Source organism: Lissotriton helveticus, chromosome 7 (assembly GCF_964261635.1).
Source record: "Lissotriton helveticus chromosome 7, aLisHel1.1, whole genome shotgun sequence".
Classification (NCBI taxonomy): Eukaryota; Metazoa; Chordata; class Amphibia; order Caudata; family Salamandridae; genus Lissotriton; species Lissotriton helveticus.
Window position 1 is genome coordinate 525661917 of NC_136068.1, and position 20393 is coordinate 525682309.

The following is a 20393-nucleotide window of genomic DNA, read 5'->3' on the forward strand; positions in this document are numbered from 1 at the left end:
TTTGACATTAATTGGGAAGTTGATTCTACTTGTCCCTCCAGCAGTGATGGCACATTCCCCAACACTAGAACCAGGGGGACAGCTGCTATGGGTAAGTTTAAAATCTATGCTTCGTTCATCTGATTACTCAGGGCAGAACTGCCTTCCTTCTGAAAACCATCCTGGTTGCCCCATCCTATCAGTGCGGTATTTTGACCCCTAGGAGCTGTGTTAGAATTTGCCTCTTCCCGACTTGTTTTATCACCCGTTTCTTTTGAGTTATTGGGAGTAAGAAACCTTATGTTGCTATAGGCAGGGTAACTAAGTGTAGCTGGTGTTGCCTTTGAGGTTATTCCCTCCCGATTATCACTGGAATGTTGAGCCCTATTTGTTGTGACAGGAGGTATATTTAGTGTCACTGTGTTAGAATCAGTTCTAGGCTTCTCCTAGAAAGTTGTGGGCTGTCTTGTCATCATTGGGCTATACTTTGTTAATACTGACTCTAATGCACAAGAGTTATCTTTAGCATGGGATTCTACGGTGGTTAACTTCTCCTCTATCTGACTTAGTCTTAGTGAGAGGGGGTTTAGCATAGTGTAAACTAGTGTTTCTAGTCTCTGCCACATAGTTTCAGTCATCAGGGAGCAAGAGGCAATGTTTTCTGTTTCCGTATCAATTAGTTTCTGCTGAGCTGTTTCTAATGCTACCTCTCCCTCATGTTTATTAGGTGTCCGGGCTTTTGCCGGTTTTAGTCTTTGTGGTCCCCCAACCCTCTTTCTCTTTACTGCAGCATGAGTGCTGTTCTTCTGCAGTCTTTTCATTGCTGCCACCCTTGAGGAAGCTCTTTGTGACATGCCAGTCAATTCCAAGTCCTGGGGTATTGGTGCCGTGGTGATAACTTCTTCCGTGGCCATATCTGTTAGCGGGGGCTTGTCTAAGATGTTATGGGACGATATCCCCCAATGAGAACCTTTTATGATTAGGGGGCTCCAGCGATAGTTGGCGTTCCGTTAGTTTTATTTCGTGTGCCAGAACTGATGTTGTCCTAGTTGGCAAAGAGTCAAGTGTCCCCACTATGCTTGCGCCCACTCGGGCATTCTGGCCCTCTCATTCGCTCATCCTGTCTTTACGTCGTCCCCGTATTAAAACTATTGGTGATGTTAGTATCGGCAGTCACAGACTCACACTCAGGGTAAAACACTTTACCTTTGGTACTCCCTGGGTGTCGGAGTGGGGGCCCAGCCCAGCCCAGCCTCTTCGGTGCTCCGATGGGCATGGACGGGCCCGCCCTTGGCCTGGGCTTTGCCTGGGCGTAGCCCGGGTGCGTGACTGCGCCTGTCCCACGCTGGGGGTCAGCGCTTCGCTTCTGAGCGCAACCTGCACGCTAGTGGTGGTGGAAGTTGTAGTCCCCCCTCCTCGCCGGGATAGTTCCTTCGTTGGTGGTCTCACTTGCCGCTTCCCCGCTCCTCTGTGAGCCCCGCTTATCAGCTGCCAAGTGTGGGGTATGAAGTCAGTTTCCCAAAACAGAGACTAATTTTTGCTTCCCCCTTCTTCTTCCTCCCCCTCTGCCGCAACCTCTGTCTAAAAAAGAAGGGTGTTTGGAAAGGATAGTGTGGGCCTTGAGGAAACATCAAATAATGCCACATTAGTGGCCCATGAAAGGGCATCATCACATAACCGTATGGTGGTTAGGGAGGGGGCGTTTTTCTATTCTGATTGCTATTCCAACAATACGAGCTGTAATTGCTGTTGGGTCAGTTGTTCCTCTTCTAAGAGGATAGGTCCTTGTACAATGAAACATCCCCTATGTCCTCAACAGAATCTGCTTACAGATAAGGATACATTTTGTCTTTATCCATTTTTTTAATATCCTTTTGTAGTTTCAATGGCATAGCAAGGGGGGCCGGTCTGCCACAGGCATCATGAGTTTGGGGGTGGCAGCCCCTTCCCCGTCTTACCTGCAGCTGTTGCAGGAACTGGCAGCATCCCCCGCTTTTACATCCAGCACTGTCACAGGGACAGCCAGCAGCCCCTCTTTCACGTGGCTGCTGGGCAGCAAGCGCAGGGACCGCCACATGCGACAGAATGTCTACCTACCCCACAGTGTAGTTTTGTTATCTTCTGTTTAGTCAGATATTCTCTGCTCTCGGTAATTTCACTGTTAATCTCTGTCAGTTTCATTTTATAGGTGGCTAACAGAGGGTTGATTTTTACGACTCCTTCAGCTTTATTGGTCCTGATGATCAATGCGTCAGCTAGGAGTTTTACTATATTTATAATGTGTGCCAACCAGTCCCTGGTACACAAAAAAGAATGGTCCCAGGCAGCCTGGAAATGTACCAGGGACACAAAAATAAGCATGCAATTCTCGAGTAAGGGCTATATACCAGATGACATACGATGGACGTTGCTTAAAGCACATCCAAACATGAACCAAAGAGCACTTTTTAGAAGGGAACAATAATGTATATCCCGCTGTCCTCTAACACCATTGGTCACAATGATAAGATTCCATGGAACGAGATGTATGTCTAAATACCGTGTCTGCTCTGAAACATAATTGAGGAACATGTACATAAACCTGGATGACTATTTACATAATGTTTGTAGTCTACCAAAACGGGAATTTTGTAGTAATAATCTCAGCCCACACACTATGATCATACCCACCTCCATATATTTAACATTCAGGACAAAAACACTCTGGTTTTGACTGGCCTCTTGTAATTTTTTGAAGGGGTCCTTCAAACATAATGTGCACTTTAAACGGCTGATAAATCTGACCTTGATTGACCTTTTTCATGCCACCCATAGCCTCCACATCATGGCCGTAATATTTTCCAACATGAGAGAGGGTCTTCCCCTCCTCTATCCAAAATAGAACCCAGTGATTATCTTTCCCAATCAGCTACATTGTTGTAGCTGCTTCGAATGGGTGCATTCACATTACATTACACCTGCTCCCATTGAGCAAATATGGTGAGTTTTAACCACAATCGACACAGTGCTTTGGATTTTTAATTATGTGAGTCACGTATTGTGTGTGGTGTCTGTCACATCAACGTTTGAAAAATATGGCAAACACTGAAGACTGAGCATGATCAACTATGCAATGCATGCAGTGAATTCCCATTCCCTAGGTATTATAAAGCAAAGTGTGCTTGATGATAGTGTTTATTTGCACGTTACAGGTCAATCTAAAGATTTTTTTCTTTTTCTTTAACGCAGAAAGGTATGTGTGATTGGGAGTATATAGAGGAAGTCACTCATTGAAACTTCAATCACTATGTAGATTAGGTTATACTGGTCCTGAAGAAAAGCTACTAGATCATTTGTATGACTAATTAAAGCTTAAAACATGTTGGCCTAACAACTAACTTAGATAATTAGTTCCCCTAGATAGCGCCACTATTTTCAATGTAGTCAGCAGAACTCTATGTATTTTGGGGAGTACCCCTTGTCTGATTTTTAACATTACACTCACACCTATACACTTAATACACAAATCTACACCTAGTCTCACACACCTATCCTTCACAGATGACTTATTGAAAGATCTCCAGTAAATATCCCCTTTTGAGGGTGCCCATAGGGCATTGCAGCGCCGGCACAATGTGGAGCCAAACCCCTGTAATGACGCATGACACCTATAAAGGGACCGGATTCACAAAAATAATCTGAGACAAAATCCTAACTCTACTACTCCAAAATGCATTTTGTGAATACCAAAAGTCGTAAAATTTCGATTTTGTCTCAGATTACTTTTGTGAGTCGGGCCCTTTGTGTGTGAGGGCATTTGTCCCTAAAGAGTTGCACTCCCTCCTGACTCTTTAGAAGTGGTTCACCTGAGTAGAATTACACATCCTAATAGAACTGCATACCCATCCTAACTTTTCTTAAGAATATCCCATATGGGGAAAATCAAATCTCAATATATTTTTCTTGGTTTCCAAATACTTTGATTTTAGACTTTTCTAAAACTATTTTTGAATTGCACTACATTAAGATGTGCTTTGTGGCCTCCCAAAAACAATAATGAATATGTATTTATTCCTATGGTGAAAATGTAATTTGTGTAGTCAGAGCTGAGAAGGCAGCATCTGCCAGGTAGTCAACTAAAATAGAACAATCACTGGGGGTTGTATACCTAAAAGAACATATCCTGTTTTGATGCCTGAGAACAGATACATAGCAGAATATTCTGTCCTGATTCTTGGAGGTGGTGGAGAGCGAAATCATTTAAAATGTAAAATATGCTTTTGCAGGAGCCAGTTGAATAAATAAATCATCATACATTTGGTCCTCCATTGTCATTCGATATCCAAAATTCCTCAACTGGTCCAGACTTACCATTCCATACTGTGAACAGTACCTCATATGGATTGATGAGATGTTGGCACATTCTTTGCATTTGATTGAATCTGAATTGTTTTCATGTTTCAGAAACTTTGCCCAATCTACCTACATTGTCTGCTTGGGACTGTATCAGCTCTCAGTGTCTAACCCTGATTCGGTGTGCTCTGCAGTCAAAAGGATAATTTACAACACTCTCTACACTGGCACAGCATCACTTGGGGACATTCTGCTGCTGGAGCTGAACACTGCAGTGAACTTCACTGATTTCATCATGCCCATCTGCCTGCCAAACTCCATTATCGATTTTCCATCTGGGTTAAACTGCTGGGTCACAGGCTGGGGTGACATTGCCAGTTCAAGTGAGTGTGGTTGTGGGCTCAGGTAACAATGACACCAAGGAGTGTTAAAATCATCAGTCAAATAATTGTCCTGCAGCTAGAATCTGATTGTAACCTGAAGGCCATAAGGTAGTATCCAGCTTGAACCAAGTCGGCATTCCATCCGTCATAGATTGATCAAATGAATCCTACTGAATGAAGTAATAGCAACATATTCTGTTAAACACATATTGATATTACTTCATTACTACTATTCCAATTCTCAAAAAAAAAGAAAGAAATAACTTGGGGCCTGATTTTTTATGAGAAGTTCACATTCCACAAAGTGCAAATTGTACACCAACTAGTTTGTAAACAACATTTTCGATGCAGCTGAAGTACTAGTCAGTGGCATCACGAAATGTATTGACAGAGGTTGGCAAAATGGTCATGATCTGTGGCACGCATTCACCTGTGTATGCTGGGTGGGTACAGAGAAGCATTTCTCTGAAATTCAGAGAAGCTCGAGTCTTCAGCTGCAGAGCAGGTCAGTGGTGCATGTAGATTGTGAGGGCCAGTTATTTTGTGTGAGGCTTGGAGCGATTGTCCTATGTGCAACATATAAGTGAAGCCAAAACAAACTATATTACCCAGAAAGATACTAAACTCTCACATTATTGACAATGGTGATGCACATCTTAGGTCCATTAGGCATGAAACATAAAGGTAAGTTAACATGTGTAGCTCCACTCACCTGCTGGTCTACCGCGACACCTAGGTGTAAACTTCCACTTTTTGCCATTATCTTTTCCAAGTGGAGATTTACATCACACTTCTACTTCTACATGTAGGTGTAAATCTCCACTTTTTACTATTCATCATTTCCGAGTGGAGATTTACTTCACAATCCTCGTGAAAAGATAGACTCCAGAGTCTCCACCCCTTCAACAAGGGCTCCTATGACTGAATTTACAAGTGTAAAATTACTACAGGCACCTTTTCTCGTGTTTCTGGAGATCTCTGCCCCAAAGGGATCTCCCCATGTAGGAACATTTAGGGAAATTTAGTAAAGAGATCCTGATTAGGAGGACACTCCTTCTTCCATCTGGCAGTAAAATGATGGAATCTCCCTTGATTCAGTTCAGGATCCTCAAAGTCTATAAACGCTTCCCAAAAAAGTTCAAAACCTATCTTTTTTAAATTCCCTAACTTTCATGTTTATTAGTATGTGGTTGATGTTCAGCACTAGGACGTCAGTGTGCATTGGAGACTTTAAAATAAAGAAACATTAAAATACTGTTCAACAGTTTTAACCTAGGACTAGCTAAAAAAATATATACACTACACTTCCTTGCAAAATTAAATGATTTAATTATAAATGAATTTAAATATAATTTTTAAAAAAATATTATTTTTCGAACAATACTTTAAAATTTGAATCATCAAGCAACACTAACAGATCTATGTTCATTTATTTGCTAAAACAACATGGTCATACGTTATGTTTTAAATAGGCCTGGTGTGAAATGCCGTTCCGCTCACGGAGTTTGAGGAGTTTTTCTGACTCCATGCTTCTGAGCTTGTTCCCCGCTCGCGCTTGCCAACATTAAATTAGCAAGAGAGGAAAATCTTACTCCAGACCACCTACTGATGAGATTTCTCAACGCGGGCAGTCGCTGATGTCCACTACCATTCATGTTGAGAAAGCTTCTGTTCATGTTGAGGAAGCTGCCGCTCAACTAGAACACCTACTCGAGCAACAGAAAGAAGCAGCACCCTTGTGTGCTTTACATGGTGCCATTCATTCTGATTTTAAAGCACGGAACAAACACCTGGCTTAAAATCAGCGCAAACGACACAACCCAATGTACTCCGCTGCTTGTGGAACTCGGCGTAGCGCAACCTACATTTTTGGTCACTATGCAGAGTTCCGCTATGTGGAACTCTGTGAAATCCACCCGGGTCTAGTTTTAACTTTATTTTATTCGTTTTAGTAGTTTTACAGTAAGTTACCCCGTGGCGGTCACCACTGGGTATTTATAGTTTGGATCATATTTCCATGGAAAATGAATTTTTTGTGTTGCTAATAACTTTGTTGCTGTTTGACAAATCTTCTTAAAACTTTCTAAAATGTGCTCTTTTTGCCTAGTTTATACAAGGAACAATTCAGGGTGATTTATCAGACGGGGGCTGAGAAAAAAGGGGGGGGTCGAAAACACGTTTTCCTCATAGGAGCTTTAGATACAACTACAGCCTAAACCATTGAACAGATTTACACTGAATTTGCTAGAAAGCTGTAGTGCTTTTTGTGTAAATCCATTCAGTAGTTGTTGAAGGATTAATGCTGAATTTTTTTTATATCCAGGGACGCGGGCCCCAGTGTATCCAACAGATCTCAAGCTGAGATCTGATTGGCTATGACCACCTCAAACCAGGAAGTGGTGGCAGCCATCTTAGCACTTGGGAATCAGTCCAGAGTTCTAACAAAAGTAAAAAAAAAACACAAGAGGCAGGGTCGTCATAGCTTGACCACCTAGGCCTGGTTGATGGGTTCCCAAATGGACACCGCATGAGGTTAAGAATGTTTTTTCTAAAATGTTACCGCAAATTAGCAGAGAATCTGCGAGTGCATGGAGGATTTGTGAATTTGCATAGGATCTGCGAATTCTTGGAAAATGTACAAATGCACTGTAAAATGTAAAAACAAATGCAGGCTCCCACCCTTTTCTATTAATAGACCCCACTGTGGGCCCGGTGTGGGGTGGGTTATTTTTCAGAGGGAGGGGGGTATGCAGGGCCCCGGGACACCATCATCCCCCAGGGCTGAAAATGTTAATAAATAGGAAGGGTCCACGAGTCCTCGTTACCTGAGCCATGCTAGGGCCCCTTGTTCTCCATCTCCTGGGACCAGCTCAGTGATAATATCCCAGGGTTCCCAACCCCCAGGACACTGTTTGTTTACTCTCCCTTTGAAACACAAGCATACATTACACAATACATATCACTTATCATCAGATTAAACATTCAAGTGATTATAAAAATCCAACATAACAATCAAAATAATAATTGTATAGCTAAAGACAGTAAATACATATTCAGAATTCTTTTCACCTGAAAAGATAAAATATAAAATACCTGAGATAAAAGGTAGAGTGCTAATGCTAAAAAATTATTCTTTGCTGCATTGCAAGAGGGTTTATAAAATATATTCAACTTGAATTGTCATTAATATTCCTATTCTGCATACTTACATAGGTCCCACCATGTTTCACATTATTTATAAATTATTCATGAATTCCTCTTTGTCATGGCTTTGTATTACACTATTGTTGTGCCACTGGGAAGACTAATAGGTAGCAGACAAAAACAACCCTTAGTATTGATTATCTTACCTTGTGTGAGGAAGTAAATAAGAAAAATAATTTGTGTCTCACAATCAGAGGGTAAAACAATATTATAACATAGAAGTTATCAGCTACTTCTGTTGAATTACAATATAGATTTCTGAGAGTGAGCAGATTTAGCTACAACAACAATGTTTTAGCAGGTCTTACCTCCTAATGCAAGATAACTGCCAATTCCATTTAACAGGCCTTTTAACATTGTTCAGATAATGAAAACAGTTCCAATAAAGACACATATAGATGGACAGTGATTCATTTTACCAAAATGTATAGCTTTAATATCGCACTTAATGAATCCAAAACTCAACTACATTTTTAAAACCTTACGTCTAAATCCATAGATTTCCATTCGTTCTATATAGAGCAACATAATACCGAAACACTAAAAGCTGGACCATTACAAACCAAAAATTTTATCACACCCCTACTTGATAAACCACATAAAATGTTTCATGTACACAGTCCAATTATTATGAAAGTCACTTCTATAACAGTCATGTTCTTACCAGCCTGTCATTTCTCAGCCTCCTATTCCAAGAGATTAAAGAATTGTATGACTTCATCATTGAACTCGAATATCCTCATTTAGTTACATCATATATATCTATGTAGAATTAAAATATATTTAAACATGTTAACAAAACTGAAAATAAGAATAGCACAGATCACTAATTTGAAAAAAGCAACGGCTAAATATTAATAAATACTTGTATCTTTAAAATAACACCTTCCCAAATCCTCTGTAATCCACACAACCCAATATGAAATATGTAAATGTAGTTAAGACATAGGTAAATATGTAAAATAATAAAACAAATCAGAATGATCACTAATATTTAAATGTAAATTATATACATATAATGTTTTATAAACACTACCCACGCAATACACCAACACCTTACTGCCCCAAATATTGATCAGTATTTTTTTAACTAATAACTTAATAAATACATCTCAAAATTGTAACAAAAACACTTACAATGATATTACATACCACAATATTTAAGGCAACAATATTTACAAAATTGATATTATGAATAAATAACAAATGATATCCTTACTCACAATGTTTTCAATCACAATAGTTCTGTAGTCACAATATTATGGCCAGGGTAATATTGAACTATATTCTGAAATCAAAAGTCAGGAGCCATACCTTTAAGTGATATATGTCTGAAACTTTTCTCTGTAAAATTTTGCAATTTAGTCAATTTATTCAGTTGTCACTGTAATGGAAGAAGTGCAGCAGCCAAAACATCAAATCTTCTGAGTAGGCCGCTTTCCTTAACTTTTTATGGCCCAACAATCAAGGGAACAATTAAGCATACTGACAATGGTAGGAAGACCCACTTAGAAAAGGCAAACACAAGGAGATGATGGATGGAGTGCTGAAACCTTTCAGACACTCACTCCCAGTCACAGATTTGGGTTGAATCTATCATCATTCCTTAGCTCACTTCGCCACCTCAGTTCAGACCCAGCTTTATGCAAGCCAGTCTTGACCCTGTACCTCAAGGAAACAGTCCAGCCTGAACTGCCAAGCCATGTCTTCCCTGGATCAGACACAAGCATCCTGGGACCGGTTTCGGGCTCACACTCTTCATCAGCCAAGCTAGCTTGAATCCAGTGGCAACGTGAGCAAGGGACCCACTTCTGGAGTGTGACCCCAAAACCGGTCCCAGGATACTTGTTTCTGGCCTAGGGAAGACATGGCTTGGAAGTTCTGGCTGGACTGTTCCCATGAGGCACAGGGCCAAGAATGATTTGCATATAGCTGTGTCTGAACTGGGGTGGCGAAGTGAGCTAAAGACAAAATACCTTTTGCTAGAATTTTAACACAGGAGTCTATAAGGGAAATGGGCCTGTAACATCTCGGGTCCCCTCTCTGTCCTTTTTTAAAAATAGGGATAATGGTGGAAAGGGCGCATGAGGCAGGGAAACCATCGGTAACAGTAGAGTTAAAAACCTTCGTTAAAATTGCAGCCCAAAATGTAACATTTCCCTTATATAAATCTGCAGGGACACCGTCTGGGCCGGGGGCCTTGTTTGCGGCAATGTTAATTATTGCTTTTTCCACATCCGCCTCTATAACAATAAGTTAGATATGGGTGGGATACCAGCAGGTGGAATAAAGGTATCAAATCCTTCATTACTTGCATAAATTAGTTCAAAATGACTTACCCAATCTTCCTCCGAGATGTTCGTTTCAAGCTTTTCATTATCCTCACCTGTTAACAGCGGGCTGTTAACGGTGGCCCAAAACCTGGAGCTATCCTTTAAGACTGCATCAGACATAAGACTGTCCCAGGCCTCTGATTTAATTTCATTTTGGCGCATTTGTATACATGATTTGTATTCCTTTCTACAATTAGCTATCAGGATTTTATCTCTGGGTAACACCTTCAATAATTCCATTAAAATACGATGAGCCCAAGAACATTTAGTGTCGAACCATCTTTTCACTTTTTTCCTTGTGGGTCTAGCAGGGGCAGTTAGATCAATAGCAACTTGCTTACAAATTGCTTCAAAAGCTATGATGCTCTCCCCTGCCGGGGTGGCACCATCTGCACATTTCCCAAACTCAACACTCATCTTTTCACAGAGGGTGTCTAGGAACTGATCTGGTACTATTTTCGCCCATTTCAACCTTCGCCCTTGGTCGCTAGTAGTCACACTTATTTGGGGTCTGGTGCTGTTTAGATTAACAGAACGGGAAAATCCTTCGTTCAACGCCAGATTGACCGGGTTATGGTCGCTAAATGGAGAACTGACTGCATTGTAAAAAATTACGTGCCCCATCAGGGCAGGAGTTAAAAATATATAGTCAATGGTCGACTCCCTTTCCCTGGATTCGAAGGTTGCTACCCTCTTGCGTCTATCAAAGAAAGATGGCTCGTGAAGATCGACACATGATAAAAGATCCCCAAGAGCCACTCCCCTCTGAGTATGTTCAAAATGTGGGGGTGACACAAAGGAAGGGCTATATCCTTCAATAAGTTGACAATTAAAATTACAAAGGTGAATGTTAAAATCTCCCAAAAGGATAATATCGATTAAAGTGGTTTGTTGAGCTTTATAGCTTACAATAAACTGTTCTAAAAAAACACAAGTGTTCATTACGATAATCACTCTCCCCTGAATTATAGAAATTTATTAACAAGGTTTTCCCGTCGGTCTCAGAGGAGATCTCAACTATTAAACAATTGGGGGAAACAGAGTCTAAGGTCTTGACTACCCCTTTCAAATTAACTGAAAGGAGTAACAACAGTCCTCCCCTGGCTCTCCCTGAAGCAGATGGACGTGCAGGTTAAAAATAAGATGTATAGCCATCCACCCAAAAATTATTTTGCAGGTCCCATGTCTCTTGGAATGCTATCACATCATTGGCTTTAATAAAACTAAGGCAAGATAGGTCCTCCCGTTTTGACCTTAACCCAGCAATATTCCAACTTAGTAACCTAAAGTTAGAATCAACCGTTGTATTAAGGTCAGGTTCATGTGGTTGTTGTAGTGTGGTTATGACGGATAACCCTAGTCAATCAATCTTATTCAGGCGTGATAGTGGATAGAACCTGTTTGCTAAAATAAGGCTATCCTCAGTCCTTATATCCTGGGTGTTATAGGGATTGTTTAAGGTGGTAACTCCTGACTTGTTCCCCGTTATTAAAGAGGCCCTTTTAAAAGTACTACAAGGCTGCCATCCTTGTCCTGCTTTAGAATACTGCGAGCAGGGTGTTATTTTTTTGAACGAGATCCTCCGATGGGATAGAAAAATCCTAGGGGGACTGCCCTGATGTTACCATCTTCATTCATTGTGTCCGACCCATCCCATAACATCCATGGTGCAATGAGAGGGTTGTTGAAATTAACAATAACACAGTCCCCTTTTATTCTCTTTGCCGATCTCCCAAGCCACCCAGCACGCCTTGCCATGATAATATTCTGTGAGATATTACTGCAACCTGAACAATTAGATTCACACCAGTTCTTTGTAGTGGCCATAAGGGCCTCGGGGGTTTCCTTCTCTCCCATTTTTAAGGGTGGTAGCCCGACTAGTACAATCACCAAGGGTGCAGCTTCAGGTGGGAGGTTGATGTTTGGTTGAGGTAAAAGTTCACCTCCGGACAGATCTCCAATTTCTAGACCCCTTTGCCTATTAGGGGCCGGGATATTTTGGGTCTAAGGGTAACTTGGTGAGCTGAGATGTAATTCACTACCCTCGTTAGTATTTCGCTGGCCCCTAAGTATATCAGTGTTAAGAAGTGGGGGTTTAACCAAATGGGGAACTTCTGTCAATGGCCTATAATCTTGTACTACATTGTCTTTAGTACATACCACTAGGGGTGTAGCTAATTGGTTAGGCAGTGGTACTTGTCTAAGAGTACACTCCTGTTGACTTAAAAACATGTTAATACGCTGACACTTCCCTAACAAATCAGAAACACACGAGTTCATAGTATCAATAATGTCTTAAGCAATATTGGATAGCGCCTGCTCCAGTCTAGTAGAAAATAATTCTTCTATCATGTCCCGAACATAATGCTCTGTTATATTAGATGACTTTAACTCAACATTAGATGCAATTTTTTTAATGTCCTTAACCTGCTTCTGTTTATTCTTAGACAATTTCTTTGGTACAGAGCTAGGTTTGTTGAATAACCCTTTAACATTCGGGGACAATCCTAGGGGTTGACTTGTAGGTTGTGGTTTGTTATCCTCTTGTCTGACACCACTTTCTGGCTGTGCCACTTTAGGGCGATTGATAATTATATTAGGTTCCAAGGGAATGTGAGTTTTCTGAACAACAAAATCCTGGACAAGGCCACACTCGGAGTTTGGTGCCAGTTCCAGTTCTCTCTCAGCAGATTCAATTTCTGAGGATAAAACCCCCACTGCTGATGTGAGGTAGGAAATAATGGAAGTTGACTTCCTTGGGACTTTCGCCTCACTTCCCCCTTGCTCCTGGGAAGTGTGTAATTTCCGCTTACCCATGATTCAGGTACCGGTGATTAAGGGGGTGGCCCGACCCGGCCTCCTCTGGCCCCTGATGGCCACAGATGGCCCGCCCTTTGCCCGGGCTTTGCCCGGCGCCGGCCCGCGCGTGTCCCGCGGGGCGGGAGGTGTTTCGTGATCTTAATGCGCCTCCAGGTGCGGCAGGAGCATCGCGAGAGCACTGGAGCCCGGGGCTGCTGGGTAATGTAGTCCCCAGGTCGTGTTACCGCTTTGCAGTTTCCCTCACGGCTGGCGGAGTACAGGGATCGCGTGGACGTTCCCCTCACAGCCTCCTCGCTAGTGCAAGCAGATTAGAAGGGTCCCCCAGAGCACGCTCGGTGCTCCGTTATCTTAAAGCGCCTCCAGGCGCGGCAGGAATGTCGCAAGAGCACCGGAGCCTGGGGCTGCTGGGTAATGTAGTCCCCAGGGCATGTTACCACTTTGCCGTTTCCCTCGCGGCTGGCGGAGTACAGGGATCGCGTGGCCGTTCCCCTCACAGCCTCCTCGCTAGTGAAAGCAGATTGGAAGTGTCCCCCTCACCATACCACCTCAGTATCTATAAACCCGAGTCTGATTAGCTATTGTGCCTCACTTGCCTTCCTAACCTTCCAGACAGACAAGTGATTTGGCACCCCAGAAAGCAACACTCTTGACCCTCTCAGAGTTCTTGGTAAAAGGACACACGCTTTCACTCTCTAACTCGTACTAGCCCACAATAAGATAAACAAAAGATGCAAAGGAAGTTTATAATATTTATTTAAACTATTTCACTCTAATATGTAGTATTTGCACCACAAAAAGAAAACAAATGCTTACCAAAAATATCGTTAGGATGGTTACCAGAAAAAGCCCTGTCATATTATAAGACGTATCAGCCTAAATCCTTTCCCCCACCTACAGAAGCGAAATGATTATAAATAAAACATTTCTGGTATGAGTAGCGGACCCCATACCTTAGCATACATGGATGGATGTTCTACATCTCAGCTGACGCAGTAATCTTGCCTCAAGACCTTCGCTCATTGTGTCTTTTTAGAATTCCCGTCCTCAGTTATATGACAATACATGTGTGCTCACAAACAGCAGCTGTATTCTCTTGTGATATCCAGCTGCTAGTGTCTGACGAGAGAGAATATCAGGGGGGATTGTTGTTTGCCCTTGTCTGCGGAGTTCAGATTAAATCCCAGAAAGGGAACAGAACACTAAAAGATATTCAGGGTCTGTTTGAAAATACAATGTGGCACAAAAGCAAGAGAGTTTATGTAGTAACATGTGCAAATGATATATGGCCTTACAACATGCACAATCAGGTGAACATCAGTAAAATTACAATGGGCCACGCAGAAAACACACAACACCCTCCTTTTGAGAAAATACAGACACTCATTAAAGATTTCCCACACCCCCTCCCCTCAGAGGAGCTCCAACAAAACAGGATTAGTGTGACTAGCCAACTAGCCGCCTTTCAGGAAGTCAGTCTGGATGAATCGCAGAGAGGAATCCTAAAAATCAAATCAGGCTCTCCCTTCGACCCGTGCCCCCCTTTTGTCCTCCACACTATGGTGAAAATTGTATATCCTAGCATTAACAACATTATTAACTCCTCACTTTCTTCAGGAGTAGTCCCAGAGGAATGGAAATTGGAAATTGGAAGCTGTAAGACTCCTACAAAAAAAAACATTACCAGACCCCACCATCCTCACTCATCTAAGACCCATCTCCCTGCTCCCTACTTTTTGTAAACTCACAGAAAAGGTAGTAAACCAACAGCTCACCACCTTCTTAGAGGCCAATAACATCTGGCACCCCAACCAGGCTGGCTTCAGAGCAAATCACTCAACAGAATCAGCTCTAATATTCTCATCAGAAACACTCAGAGCAGCGCTGGACCAGGGAAAAAAAGTAGTCCTTATACTTTTAGAATTTTCCGCAGTGTTCGACACGGTGTCACACTCCATCCTGACAGACCGACTAGCCGCGGCAGGGATAACTGGAAAGGTACTGGAAAGGTACTGAGCTGGCTAAAAAAAATTCTAACAAACAGGCGACAAGTGGTCACCCTGGGCCAGTTCAGATCAAAAGAGATCCCAATAAATTCAGGTGTACCGCAGGGCTCCTGCCTGAGCCCGACACTTTTTAATGTGTACTTGGCCCCTCTGATTTCCCTCATATCATCCTTTGGCATAGCCACCATCTCGTACGCGGATGACACACAACTCATCCCGGTGATGGAGGATGACACCAGTGAAGCAGAAACATGACTGAAAAACTGCCTAAAAGCCATTTTTCACTGGATGAAGACGAATCACCTTAAATGTAACACTGGAAAGACCGAGATCTTAGCATTTGGGAAGGGAAACACTTTCAACCCAGCACTATGGTGGCCAGAAGATGCAACCGTTCCTCCTAATACAGCTAACACTGTCCGAAATCTAGGGATAAAATTCGACCCATCCCTGAGCTTTCAACAACAAGCAGTAGCCGTGGCAGGAACCTGCTTCGGCATAATAAAAGGGCTGAGGAAATTTTTCGATCTAATCCCTTTTGCCGCAAGGAAGACGGTGGCAGTAGCCCTCATTACATCTCGTATAGACTACTGCAACAGCACATACGCAGGGACTAACAGGACAGTCTGGCATAAACTACAAATGGTGCAGCACGCCGCGGCCAGACTAGTGCTGGGATGGAAAAGAAGAACCTCAGCCACAATTGCCATGAACACCCTGCACTGGCTGCCAATACATAAAAGGGTGCTCTTTAAAATCTTGCTAATCACTTTTAGGGCAGTGAATAAAACAGGACCCAAATATATTGAAAGCATGTTCCAACGCTATGTTCCCTCCAGGTGTCTGAGGTCCCAAGGTGAAAATCTTCTGATTATTCCCAAGTTTAGACTTAAAACCAGAGGAGGTAAAGCCCTGGCTGTCTTGGGGTCCAGAGCATGGAACTCACTACCATCACCTCTCTGACAAATCTCTACAGAAACAATTTTTAGGAAAACCCTGAAAACCTGGTTTATACCTTGCCCGACATAAAATGCAAAAATATGATCTAGCATTTTAACCAAGGGTTTCCCACCACAAGAACAATTAAGCCACCATGTTCTCTCACTCTCTGAAGCGCTAAGATGCTCCCTGGAGTGTAACCCGCGCTATACAAACACCAATTACATTACATTACATTACATTTTGGTCAGGATAATAGCACAATAGAAAACAGTAAATGATATAAATGTAAGTGAAAGGTAAACAAACTCAAACAACAGTTAAACAATATGATATACGGAAAATTAATAACGGAATTGTCAATTTTGAAAAATAATTACATTATGGTGTTTCTGAGGAATCCATTGTGTCATCCACCAATTCAAAGGCTAAAAACTCCATGATGGAGTCTGTCTCCACAGATGATGATCAGTCAATAGCCAAGTCACAAGCTCCAAAGAACAAACATGATCCTCAGTTTCAGAAAATGCTGAGTAGGTTACAGGGCAACCTGCATCTGTGTTTGTAGACCCTTTATAATGTGAAACATGTGCGATTCACAGGCTTTCTTGAAGGTGAGTGGTTAAAACTTCACATTGTGGAGAAGTTGTAAACCTAAATGACAGTCCTGGAAATTGGTTGCTAAGAGACTCATTAGTAGTTCAATGACCAAGGCAGGGGGTGTCTGCAAAGCCAGGCAAATATCCACTGCCTGGATGTATGACATTACAACGCATGCTTTTACATTGCATGCCTTTACAACGCAAGTATTACAACGCAGTCCATTACAACGCATAGTGCTTTGGGGTGCTGGATAGTGAATAGTTTAATTTACTATTCCAACTCCAGTCCCCGTGGGCACTAGGGAAGGTTATTGGATAGTAAATTAACCTATTCCCTATCCTAGAGCGCCCCCCAGAGCAATGCGTTGTAATAGTTTGTGTTGTAATGGTTGCGTTGTAAAGGCTCTGCGATGTAAAAGTTGCGTTGTAAAGGTTGTTTACCCCACTGCCTATTCAAAAGGATACCAGAGGCAGTGGAACACAGGTTGGGCGCAGGTAAACCAGGCAGGCCAGAATGTTAAGGTCCAATCAAGATCCAGCTCCTGCAGTTGAAATATTCCAAAGATCTGAAGCATAAGCTCATGGTAATGTTGGAGTGGTTCCAGTTCCAGAGGGCTGCAAATGGAACATCCATTGTGGAGAAGTTGGAACAGAATGAGAATGCTGCAAATGAAAAATAACAGCAACAGGAATCCTCCGAATACACTGGAAAAGATGGAGTGAATAAAAGACAGTATTATTCCAAAAATAGTTTGGAACAAACTAACAAGGCCAGGGCTGACAATCTTAAAAAAGTGGCAGGCAGCCATACTAGAGGCATTACACTTTTTATGCACTAGTTCTCCAAAGTGCAGGGGAAGGTTTGCATTTAATAATTAATTATTTCACTAGAAATTCTGGTCACCTGTAATTTGAAGGTTTTGCGAGCAGGTGTGAGAGCTACTTCTTGTTGGGACAATGATGCTTTGAGTCTGCTTAGTTTGTTGAAGACTACCATAACTCTTGTTAGAGGGGAGAATTGCTGGCCACTGAATACCTTTTAAATAACAGGCCAAATTGGGCTTTGAAGCATCACATATGCCGTGAATTTTAACATGTTTACAGACTAGTAAATGGCGACAATAGATGTCCATTCTTCTCCTGTAATAAAAACTGCCCTATTGACACGTTCACAATGATATGTTAAGGGAAGTAACTATAATTCATGAATGAAGCTGCTTTCAAGGGGTTCATATCTACCTAGAGGGAAATGTTTCATGCAGGCTGTGAATTGAAATGTCAGGATGGGCAGAGAAATTACACCATGTATTAACCACAGAGCTAAAGGAGTTTCAGCTATAGTGAATGGAAGTTGTTCTAATTTCTCTAAATGCAACATTGTGTAGATTGAGTTTTTCATGGCTATACGTTGTTGTTTGCGTGTTAAATTAAAAGACAGGAACATATCACTGCAATTCAAATAGTGCCATGGTGCACACCCATTTTTAAGTGTTTAAGGTGTCCAGCTAAATTACATATTAGATCTAAGCTGACTTTGCCCATGATAAAATGCTGACATGTCATTCTGCACAATATCAATAACAGATGACACAATGTCATTTAAATTGTAAATACGAGAAGACAACAAATTAATACTATTATCAACAACAGCACACACTTTATCCAAGTATCTTGGTCAATTTCTCTCAAACAAGCAGCAGCTTCCATCTTGGATAAATCTCATTATAGGTAGCATAAATAAATCTTTTAGAACGTGGAGATTTGGGACCTAAAAGGAAATATGACAAATTCATGTCTTCAGACAGGATTGTTTTACTTCAGACAGTGTAGAGTCGTTCAACTATTGTTTGCAACATTTTCCCACGGAATAGGTGGTAACAATACCACAATGGGGTGATTGAGGGTGTCACGTCTTGTTGATTTGAACCCAGGTGTGGAATTAGGAAAACAAGCATGGCAAACATTAATATCCACCACGAAAACAAAATTGGACTGGCCCACTGTGTGGAGATGGTGGAAAGTTAATTGGTCTCCCAAGTCACTTGTGAATTGAGCTTACTCAGCTGGGCACAAAAAGCTTTGTTTATAAACCCCCCACACACCAACATGGTTGGTGTCATGCTTCATCATCGGGGTCCAACCAGGCAGCCGAATGCCGCCTGGTTGTGCTTCAATGCCTGACTACAGCGGAGCAGGTGTGGTGCGGTTGTGTGATGTGGATGAAGGTGAGTGGTAAAATACACCTCTGGGAATCCTTGCCCAATATTTTATTAGTGGCGGCCCAGGGTGTAAAATAAAAGTATGTGATGCAACTACAAGTAGAAAAATTAGGACTACTTAGTTGTCTAGGTGTTAGCGGTGTACATGTTTCAGTCCCATGAGAAAAAGTGTGCGGGACTTTCGTCAGGACCAGGTAGTGAGTGGCAAAAAGTGGTGCGTAATCAAGAGAGAGAGGTAGGACCAGAAAGCTAGTCCATGTCCCCAGGTTTATATGCGGTTTAATCAAAATGAGACTAGCTCAAATTACTTTGTTGTACAAAAGTTATTTAGGGGAGGGGGAAGACTCTGGTGTGTTTTGTCACGGAGTGGGAACACCTTGCAGGTGTGTTCATAAAGCCCTCACCCACCAACCTAGTTGGTGGCATGCTTCATCATCGGGCCCACCCAGTAGCACCTAGCGTGCCCCGGGTGTGCTTCAACGCCTGACTACAGCGGAGCTGGTATATTGCTGAGTGTGCAGTGATGAAGGATAAGAGAGTGATGTTAAAACGGCTAGACGGTGGTCCCAGTACCCGAGGGTGAATTAGACTTTAATACCTGGGCCTCCGTCAGCGGTTAAAAATAAGGCAAGGGGATGTGAGAGGCGAGTTACGACCAGTCACATCCAGTGGGTCAACATGTTTCAGCCAGTGCCTTATGACTAGACTGGCTTTCTTCAGGACCTAAATAAAAAGGTGAGTGTAGGTGGGACTATGTGTCTACACGCCCTAAAGTGTATCTATGTGTGAGAGGGGGATTCCCTTCTCAAGACCACGCTAGTTTTTGCTCAGTCAGACCTCAAGGTTGGGAGGTGGCAAGGGCTTGACCAGCATTTCTGGGTAGAGCCTGCTCTGGACCTGTAGTGCCGGTATGCGAAGGAGGCACTACAGGTCCAGAGCAGGCTCTACCCAGAAATGCTGGTCAAGCCCTTGCCACCTCCCAACCTTGAGGTCTGACTGAGCAAAAACTAGCGTGGTCTTGAGAAGGGAATCCCCCTCTCACACATAGATACACTTTAGGGCGTGTAGACACATAGTCCCACCTACACTCACCTTTTTATTTAGGTCCTGAAGAAAGCCAGTCTAGTCATAAGGCACTGGCTGAAACATGTTGACCCACTGGATGTGACTGGTCGTAACTCGCCTCTCACATCCCCTTGCCTTATTTTTAACCGCTGACGGAGGCCCAGGTATTAAAGTCTAATTCACCCTCGGGTACTGGGACCACCGTCTAGCCGTTTTAACATCACTCTCTTATCCTTCATCACTGCACACTCAGCAATATACCAGCTCCGCTGTAGTCAGGCGTTGAAGCACACCCGGGGCACGCTAGGTGCTACTGGGTGGGCCCGATGATGAAGCATGCCACCAACTAGGTTGGTGGGTGAGGGCTTTATGAACACACCTGCAAGGTGTTCCCACTCCGTGACAAAACACACCAGAGTCTTCCCCCTCCCCTAAATAACTTTTGTAAAACAAAGTAATTTGAGCTAGTCTCATTTTGATTAAACCGCGTGGCAAAAAGTGGTGCCACGTGTGA

At 42.5% G+C, this 20393-nt stretch overlaps 1 protein-coding gene across 1 annotated transcript in view; it reads left to right on the forward strand.

Moving 5' to 3' along the window:
* Nucleotides 1–20393, forward strand: part of LOC144769142 (serine protease 27-like) — a 152622-nt gene that overhangs the window by 28462 nt on the left and 103767 nt on the right. The window contains exon 2 of the mRNA XM_078653150.1: nt 4423–4694. Coding sequence (XP_078509276.1) covers nt 4423–4694 — 272 coding nt within the window. The remainder of the gene's footprint in view (nt 1–4422; nt 4695–20393) is intronic.